General features: G+C 43.6%; 1 protein-coding gene across 4 annotated transcripts in view; it reads right to left on the reverse strand.

Moving 5' to 3' along the window:
- The window catches only part of gsap (gamma-secretase activating protein), a 108,309-nt gene extending 99,193 nt beyond the window's left edge, over positions 1 to 9,116 (reverse strand). For all 4 annotated transcript variants that reach the window (XM_059987220.1, XM_059987221.1, XM_059987222.1 and 1 more), the window contains exons 1-3: positions 8,898 to 9,116; positions 8,505 to 8,584; positions 1,199 to 1,255 (exon numbers count right to left, since the gene is read on the reverse strand). In XM_059987220.1, coding sequence (XP_059843203.1) covers positions 1,199 to 1,255; positions 8,505 to 8,584; positions 8,898 to 8,985 — 225 coding nt within the window. In that variant the 5' untranslated portion in view covers positions 8,986 to 9,116. The remainder of the gene's footprint in view (positions 1 to 1,198; positions 1,256 to 8,504; positions 8,585 to 8,897) is intronic.
- Positions 9,117 to 9,983: the final 867 nt, after the last annotated feature.

A 9,983-nucleotide genomic window follows, 5' to 3' on the forward strand; every position in this document is an offset into this window, starting at 1 on the left:
CTTGTCGCAGGCTTCCAGTCAGAGAGGCAATCATCTATTATCACTCTCTGGCTTCTCCAGCCAAGTCAATGTCTCAAATAATTTACTACATCATCCTTAAAGCTAAGCAATTGAAACTTCTTCAGCAATCTCCCAAGTGGAATCTTGTCAAAAGTTTTGTTAAAGTCAATGTAGACAACATCCACTGCCTTGCCTTTATCAACTTTCCTGTTAACTCCCTCGAAAAAATCTATTAGATTGGTTAGACATGATCTACCATGCTGACCATCCCTAATCAGACCCTGTCTATCCAAACACTCATATACCTGGTCCCTTGGAATACCTTTCAAAAATTTTCCCACTATTGATGCCAGTTCACTGGCCTGTAAGTTTCTGGTTTATATTAGGGCCTTTCTTAAACAGTGGAATATTAGCTATCCTCCAATCCTCAGGTACCTCTCCGGTCACTAAAGATGACTTAAATATCTCTGCCAGGCCCCCTGCAACTTCTGCGCTTGCCTCCTACAGGTTCCAAAGGAACAATTTGTCAGGCCCTAGGGATTTGCCTCAGGACAGCAAACACCTCTTCCTCTGTAATCTGTATAGGGTCTATAACCTTGCTGCTGTTTTGCCTCACTTCAATAATCTCTGTGTCCAGCTCCCAAGTAAATACAGATACAAGAAAAACTCCATTTAAGATCTTCCCCCATCTCTTTTGACTCCATGCTAAATTAATATTCTGATCTTCCATTGGACCAATTTTGTCCCTTGCAATCCTTTTGCTCTTAACATATCTGGAGAAGTCCTTAGGATTCTCCTCCACCTTGTCTGCTAGAGCAACCTCATGCCTACTTTTAGCCCGCCTGATTTCTAAGTGTTATTTTACATCTCTTGTACACAAGTACCTCATGCTCCTACTGCCTATACCTGCTATGAACCTCTTTTCATCCCCCCTTAACCAGGGCTTCAATATCTCTTGAAAACCAAGGTTTCCTAAACCTGTTATCTTTACCTTTTACTTTGACAGGTACATACAAGCTCTGCACTCTCAACATTTCACTTTTGAAGGCCTCCTACTTACCAAGTGCACCTTTGCCAGAAGACAGCCTGTACTGATCCACACTTGCCAGATCTCATCAAAATGAATAGCAAAATAAAATGGAGAAATAAAATCTAAGCAAAACTTTTACATACTGTGATACATATAAATATTGTTTACCTTGTTCTGTTTTTGGTGAAGGTCATGCAAGCCAATACATGTGGTTCCCTTCTGACCCTTGAAAACAAAAAAACAATTTCAAAATCTCCACAGTACTAAGCAATGCTTCCCTTCACCGACTCTATAGGAAGCACTGCTTCCTTAAAAACCTTTCAACTTTCATCATAACTTAGGCTTTGATGGATCTTAGAATGAGCAAATATAAAATCAAATCACTGAATGTTAAAATCAGTGTTACCATTACTATATTATGTGGACAAATGTGTTGTGTATTATGCAACAAAAAGATGCAAGAGACCAAATGCTCAGATAAATAATAGCTCACAATTGCTATTACACCATAAAACATCCAGGCATATTTTCACGATTAAAATTGTAACCATTGTCATAAATCAATATTACTAATGTTAAGGGGAAGGTAAGAGATAAAACTGGTTATTTTATTTAACATCACAATATAGCTGCAGCCTCAAGACATCAAGTAATTTAGCCCAGTGCTACCATTCATAACTCCCCAACCCACCCTCGCAAATCTCCCCATCACCCATATCTCTCCCATTGTGGAAGGTAGAACATTACAGCAAAGTACGGGCCCTTCAACTCATGGTGTTGTGCCGATCTTTTAACCTACTCCAAGATCAATCTAACACTTTCCTCCCACATAGCCCTCCATGTCTATAGCCCAACATGTCAGTCCATGGCCTCCACTTGTCCCAAGATGAGGCTACGTTCAGTTTGGAGGAGCAACACCTTATATTGTATCTGGTTAGCCTCCAACCCACTGACATGAAAATTAACTCCTCTTTCTGGTTAAAAAAATTTCCCTCCCTCTCTCCTCTTCTATTCCCACTCTGGCCTCTTACCTCTTCTCACCTGCCCATGACCTCCCCCTGGGTCCCCACCTCCTCCTTCCCCTTCTCCTCTGGTTCACTCTCCTCTCCTATCAGATTCCTTCTTCTTTTAATCTTTCCAATCAACCTGACTTACCACTTATAAGCTGTTCTCCTTCACCCACCTCCCCCCCCCCCCGCCCACCTTTTTATTCTGGCACCTTCCCCCTTCCCTTTCGGTTCTGAAGAAGGGTCTCGGCCTGAAACATCAACAGCTTATTCATTTCCATAGATGCTGCCTGATCTGCTGAGTTCCTGCAGTATTTTGTGCATGTGGGTGCTGCTATAGTCCTCTATTTTTTCTTTCATTTATGTGTCCAAGTCTCTTAAATGCCCCTGAGATGTCTGCTTCTACCACCACCTTTGGAAGATTATTCCATGCAATTAACACTCTCTGTGGAAAAAGTTTAGCTCTGATATCTGCCCCCCCAGTCCTCCAATCATCTTAAAATTATGTCCTCTTGTGATAACCATTGCTGCCTGGAAAAGGCACTAGCTGGTCACTCTATCTCTGCATCTCATCACCTCACACCTTTATCAAGGCACCTCTCATCCACCACTCCAGAGAGAAAAGCCCTAACTCATTTAACCTTTCCTCATAAGTTATGCTCTCTGATCCAGGCAGTATACTGGTAAATACCCTCTGCACCCTCTCTAAAGCCGCCACATCCTTCCTATAATGCGGTGATCAAAACTGAACACAATACTCCTGACTCACCCATATCATCATAGAACTCACCTCCCAAATCACCCTAGGCCTCTCTGTAGCATCCAAGGCTTTGAGAGCTACCGAGAGGGCAATGGAAGATCAAATAGACAGAAGATATCAAAGACAAGGGAGCACCAGGAACTAGAGGATAAGGATTGGGCAATGCCTTCCCAAGGACCTGAGTGGGACCAAGGACTTTAACAAGGATCAGGGTTTGAGATTGATGATCAGCTAAACGACATGTGTAGGGAGGAGGAAATCAATGCCTCCATCAAGAGCCCCAGGGGTAACTCACCACATCGTTCCTGTGGTGTTGGGACCCTTGCAGAGGTAAAGATTGGGGTTAGGCAACTGTGTGAAAAAGGAAGGGGGGGAGGGGAGAGGAAGAGGGAGAGGGTGTTTTTGTGTGTGTTCGCGCGTGCACTGAAATCAGAGAGATCGATGATTCAAGCATCAGACCTTTATTGCTCAAGTACTTCAGTTCATTATTCCAAACCCACCTGCATTCAACCCACACCACACACACTCACAAAATCTTTATCCCTACCTGCTGTTTTTCCCACTTCCACAAAATGCCATTTTGATCCCAAGCCTTTGAAAAATGCAATGTTCTCTCAGTATCCTGGAGAAGCTCTCTGGTTGATGCAGAGAGGCCTCAGGACTTGGCAATGGTTTGGTACTCTGATGGGTCAAGGAAGTGAGGGGTGATATGGTGATGAAAGGAATGAATGATAATGATGCATAAATATAACTGCTGGAGTTTACTGAACCTAATAAAGTGGCCATTGAGTGTACGCTTGTGGTTTTGTGTTGCTATAGCCCATCGACTTCAAGGTTTGATGTGTTGTGCATTCAGAGATACTCTTCTGCACACTACTGTTCTAACGCATGCTTATTTGTGATACTGTTTCCTTCCTGCCAGCTTGATCCAGTCTGGCTATTGTCCACTGATCTCTCTTATTAACAAGGCAATTTTGCTCATAGAACAGCCATGCACTGAATGTTTTTTTCCCCCGATTTTCACACTATTCTCTATAAACTCTAGAGATTTGTACGTGAAAATCCCAGGAGATCAGCAGTTTCTGGGATACTTAAACTACCCCTTCTAGCACCAACAATCATTCGACAGTCCAAGTCACTTAGGTCACATTTCTTCCCCATTCTGATGTTTGGTCTGAACAACTGAACCTCTTGACCATGTCTTCATGCTTATATGCATTGAGTTGCATAACTGTTTATTGCTGCCAAATGATTGGCTGATTAGATATTTGCATTAATGAGCTGGTATGCTGGTGTATGGTGTACCTACTAAAGTGGCAGCTAAATGTATTTGTAATAAATGATTATTCAGACAAAATTCCCAGCTGTACTTTGTATACAGTGGATTCTGGTTAATTGGGCCATCAATTAATCAGGGCAGCCACTTATTTGGGACAAAAAGAAAAAAAGTTGAGAAAATTGCCGGGATTCCCTTCATTTACTTGGGACACTATGCTGTTTATTTGGGGCAGGACTGTTGCTGAATAGTTTCTAACTAGCGTCAGTCACGTGCACTTACACAACACCATACTTTGAGTGAACAGCTTGCAAACGGCATCAGTTGCATTTGTTTGTGTTCAAACAGCAGTGATTTTTGTCACTGATAGTTGGTGAGAAATAACCCTAATGCTGGTCTTGGTACATCTCAATGCCAGCCTCCAAGACAATCCTGACTCACCACAATTCAACTCCCACTGAAATAAGTCTATGGCAGACATCACCTCCCTGGCCTCACACTCACTCTTCTCTGGAGCATCTGGATAGTAAAGATACCTACAAAAGACTACTAATACGAGAAAATCTTCAGTTATTGGAAATCTGTGTCTGGTACATTAGACTGTTGTTGATTAACTACAGCCCTGCCATCAGTACTAAAATTCCAAGCAAACCAATCACCAATTTTCGCACCTGTGAGTCACACCTCCCTCTGAAACTGGATCTTTGGTTTTCTGACCAACAGGTCAGTAAGGGTAGGCAGTAAAAACTCTGCCATGAACATTGATGCCCAACAAGGCTGTGACCTCAGCCCTCCACTCTACTCCCCATACACTCAGATTCTGCTCTAATTCCATCCACTTGATTGTAGATGACACGATCATACTGGGCCATAGTTCAAATAATGATGAGTCAAAGTACAGTAAGAAAAAAGAGAGCTTAGTACCATAGTGTGGAGACAACAACCTGTCCCTCAATGTTAGCAAAACAAAAGGGTTGGTCATTGCCTTCAGGAAAGGGCAGTCCACATGCCCCTGTCTACATCACAAGTGTTGGACTGAGGGAAATGACAGCTTCAAGTTCCAAGGAGTGAACATCATCAATAGCCTACCCTGGTCCTACCAAGATGACGATGCCATGGCCAAGAGAGCTTACCAATAGCTCTACTTCCTCCGGAGGCTGAAGAAATTTGGCATGTCTTCTTTGTCCCTGTCCAGATACATCATGGCTTGGAATGGCAATTGCTCTGCAAGAGAGTGAACCCTTGCAAGGCGGAAGGTCCCGATGGAGTACCTGGTAAGGCTCTGAAAACCTGTGCCAACCAACTAGCGGGAGTATTCAAAGACATTTTCAACCTCTCACTGCTATGGGCCGGAGTTCCCACTTGCTTCAAAAAGGCACCAATTATACCAGTGCCTAAGAAGGATAATGTGAGCTGCCTTAATGACTATCGCCTGGTAGCACTCATATCGACAGTGATGAAATGCTTTGAGAGGTTAGTTATGACTAGACTGAACTCCTGCCTCAGCAAGGGCCTGGACCCTTTGCAATTTGCCTATTGCCACAATAGGTCAATGGCAGATGCAACCTCAATTGCTCTCCACACAGATTTAGACCACCTGGACAACACAAACACCTATATCAGGATGCTGTTCATCAACTATAGCTCAGCATTTAATACCATCATTCCCAGAATCCTGATTGAAAAGTTGCAGAACCTGGGACTCTGTACCTCCTTCTGCAATTGGATCCTCAACTTCCTAACAGGAAGACCACAATCTGTGCTGATTGGTGATAACATTTCCTACTTGCTGACGATCAACACTGGCACACCTCAAGGGTGTGTGCTTAGCCCACTGCTCTACTCTCTATATACACATGTCTGTGTGGCTAGGCATTGCTCAAATACCATCTATAAATTTGCTGACAATGCAACCACTGTTGGCAGATTCTCAGGTGGTGATGAGAGGACAACTAGTGGAGTGGTGCCGCAGCAACAACCTGGCACTCTACATCAGTAAGACTAAAGAGCTGATTGTGGACTTCAGAAAGGTTAAGACGAAGGAACACATACCAATCCTCATAGAGGGATTAGAAGTGGAGAGAGTGAGCAGTTTCAAGTTCCTGGGTGTCAAGATCTCCGAGGATCTAACCTGGTCCCAACATACCGATGCAGTTATAGAGAAGGCAAGACAGCGGCTATACTTTATTAGGACTTTGAAGAGATTTGGCATGTCAACAAATACACTCAAAAACTTCTATAGTTGTACCATGGAGAGCATTCTGACAGGCTGCATCACTGCCTGGTATGGAGAGGCTACTGCACAGGACCAAAAGAAGCTGCAGAAGGTTGTAAATCTAGTCAGCTCCATCTTGGGCACTAGTCTGCATAGATTCTGAGACATCTTCAAGGAGCGGTGCCTCAGAAAGGAAGCACCTATTGTTAAGGAGCTCCAGCACCCAGGAGATGCTCTTTTCTCATTGTTAGCAACAGGTAGGAGATACAGAAGCCTGAAGGCACACTCTCAGCAATTCAGGAACAGTTTCTTCCCCTCTGCCAACCAACTTCTAAAAGGACATTGAACCCTTGGACACTAGCTCACTTTTTTTAATATACAGTATTTCTGTTATTTGCACTTCTTAAAATCTATTCAATACACGTACACTGTAATTGCTTTACTTTTTTTTGCTCTTCCATATTATGTACTGGCATTGAACTGCTGCTGCTAAGTTAACAAATATCACATCACATGCTGGTGATAATAAACCTGATTCTGATTCTAAAGTGACCACAAGAAACTGCAGAGTTGTGGACGTATCAAGGGAACCAGCCTCCCCTCTGTGGACACTGTCTGCACTTCCCGCTATCTCAGCAAATCAGACACCCCACTCACCCCAAGCATCTCTTTTCACCTCAGGCAGACGACACAATAGTCTGAAAACATGTAGCAGTACACTCAAGGACAACTGTTATAAGACTACTGAATGTTTCCCTTGTATGATACGATTGAAACTTGACCATAATTATCTCAATATGATCTTGCACCCTATTGCTGATCTGCTCTGCATTTTCTCTGTAGCTGTTCCACTTTATTCTGCATTGTCATTGCCTTGAATGAAATATCTTTATTGTCATTGCATGGTACAATTTGTCATGCACCAATACAGCGAAAATGAGTTTGCAACTCTCGTACGCAATGCTATAAAACAACAAATAAATAAATAAAATCAAGCACCTACCCCCCCAGTACAAGCAAAATCCAGTAGTACAAGCGCAACTCAGATGCATGACAGCCATAAAACCAGTTTTAAAAGTAGCAATATAACAAATTTGCTTTATCGATTGGTTCAGAGCAATTATAGCTCTGGGGAAAAAGCTATTTTTTCAGTCTGGAAGTGCGGGTATAGAAAATCTTATAACGTGTGCCAGATGGAAGAAGTTCAAACAGATGATTGCATGGGTGTGTATTGTCCTTACAGATGCTTGTAGCTTTCTTGAGGCAGCGTGAGCTATAGGTGTCCTCCACGGCTGGGAGCTGTGTCCCGATGATCTTCTGTGTGCTAGAGATGACTCGCTGAAGTGCTTTCCTATCAGCTGCTGTACATCTGAGATACCACACAGAGATGCAGTATGTTAAGATGCTCTCTATGGTGCAGCAATAAAAGGTCACTAGCATCTTACCTAAAGTACTCCGATGATTTGATCTGTATAAATGATATGCCAGACAAGCTCAGTACATGTGACATAATAAACTAATTACAATTAGGAAAATAGTGTCCAAAGCAATCACATTTGCTCCCGTGGACAATTCCTTCCAAATTACCATGCTCAATAAGAAGCACTGCACAGAGTATGGCATTGTCCTGTATCGCCCCAGGGTGATTCAAACCAACAGGTTTCTACATTGATGCAAACTATCCAGGTGGTTATCACACTTCAGTCTAGATAAAAGCCAGTTTTCAACCAAGTAGCAGGGGAAGTGGCATTCAACTGAACTTTCTGGTTACAAAGTTCTCAAACAATATGTTGAATTTTGAATAATTAAACTAATGCTAAGACAAAAAATAACTAGTGTAATTCATGCAAAGTTAATCAACAGCTGATTTCCTGTTGGAATCAAATTAGTTACATATTTATGATCATATCCTTTATATTAAAGAACAATCTCATCCCAGATTGCTAAAATTGTCCACTTTGCCACAGATTATCCGAAATTACCTCAGCAAATAAATAAAGTTTATATACTTGCTCTAAACCCCAGATTAGTCAGTAATTGTGCATTAGGTGGCTAGCTAATAATGTATGAACACCCCCTCAAATATAATCAGTAAGGCTCCCAAAGTAGGGAGTATTTAGCGGGAGTCGTTCTTACAAAACCGCTGATCCCATCCAGCCGAGGGGGTAAAAAATAAATTTTTACAAAGCAAAGTGGTATCCAAGAAGTTTTTGCACCTTCCAAGTGAACAGGACACTGCCATTCTTTTCAACATTCACAATCTGCAAATCAGTTCTTGAAGGGCTCGTAGATTCACCTAGAACAGAATACAGTAAGAAGCACGTTATATATTACCTCGAGCAAGTCATGCGCATCTTAACCAAAATACTTAACGGCGCACCGTTCCCACCAGGGTGTTGCTTTTCGCAGATCTACACGATTAATTTGAATCCATTTGACAAATTTGACCAACAGATCACCCTTAACACGTTGCAGAAGTTCAACATTTTTAACTTGTCGATTAGATTTGAGTTTTATAAGCTCCATATTTGTTAAAGTTGGTAAACTGCAAAGTTTAAAAATCTGCACATTACACTACCGACTCAAGAAGCGGAACTGCAGCCGCTTACCATTCTCATTAAGAGGAACCAGCTCGTTCTTCAACAGCCAAGGTACAACTTCACTCTGAACGTCAAAAACAGACTTCAACTGCAACATTGTCAAATGCTTCTCCCAACTCCATAAAAAGAGGTAGATGCCCCAAATCAACCCAGGCTTTCCTGCGAGCCAATTCGACGATGTACCTGAACCTCCGAGAGAGGCCGCAACAAACACTAGCAGCTGCTCCTCCCGCGAACTCCAGGAGGCGGGGCAAGTCTCTGTACCAGATACACACTGTCGACATTGCGACTGGAGCGTGCACGCAGGGGCATAGAGAGTCCCGACCGGAGCGCGCACACGTCATAGAGATTCCCGACCGGAGCGCGCGCACGTCATAGAGATTCCCGACCGGAGCGCGCGCACGTCATAGAGATTCCCGACCGGAGCGCGCGCACAAGGTCATGGAGAGTCCCGACCGGAGCGCGCGCACAAGGTCATAGAGAGTCCCGACCGGAGCGAGCGCACAAGGTCATAGAGAGTCCCGACCGGAGCGCGCGCACAAGGTCATAGAGAGTCCTGACCGGAGCGCGCGCACAAGGTCTTAGAGAGTCCCGACCGGAGCGCGCGCACGTCATAGAGATTCCCGACCGGAGCGCGCGCACGTCATAGAGATTCCCGACCGGAGCGCGCGCACGTCATAGAGATTCCCGACCGGAGCGCGCGCACGTCATAGAGTCCCGACCTGGTGAGACCCCACCTGGAGTAGTGTGTGCAGTTTTGGTCTCCAAATCTGAGGAAGGACATTCTTGCTATGGAGGGAGTGCAGCGTAGGTTCACAAGGTTAATTCCCGGAATTAACTGTCATATGTTGAAAGATTGGAGTGACTGGGCTTGTATACACTGGAATTTAGAAGGATGAGAGGGGATCTGATTGAAACATACAGGATTATTAAGGGATTGGACACGCTAGAGGCAGGAAACATGTTTCCGATGTTGAGTAAGTCCAGAACCAGAGGCCACAGCTTAAGAATAAGGGGTAGGCCATTTAGAACTGAGTTCAGGAAAAACTTTTTCACCCAGAGAGTTGTGGATCTATGGAATGCTCTGCCCCAGAA

The sequence above is a fragment of the Hypanus sabinus genome, chromosome 13 (genome assembly GCF_030144855.1).
Source record: "Hypanus sabinus isolate sHypSab1 chromosome 13, sHypSab1.hap1, whole genome shotgun sequence".
Lineage (NCBI taxonomy): Eukaryota > Metazoa > Chordata > Chondrichthyes > Myliobatiformes > Dasyatidae > Hypanus > Hypanus sabinus.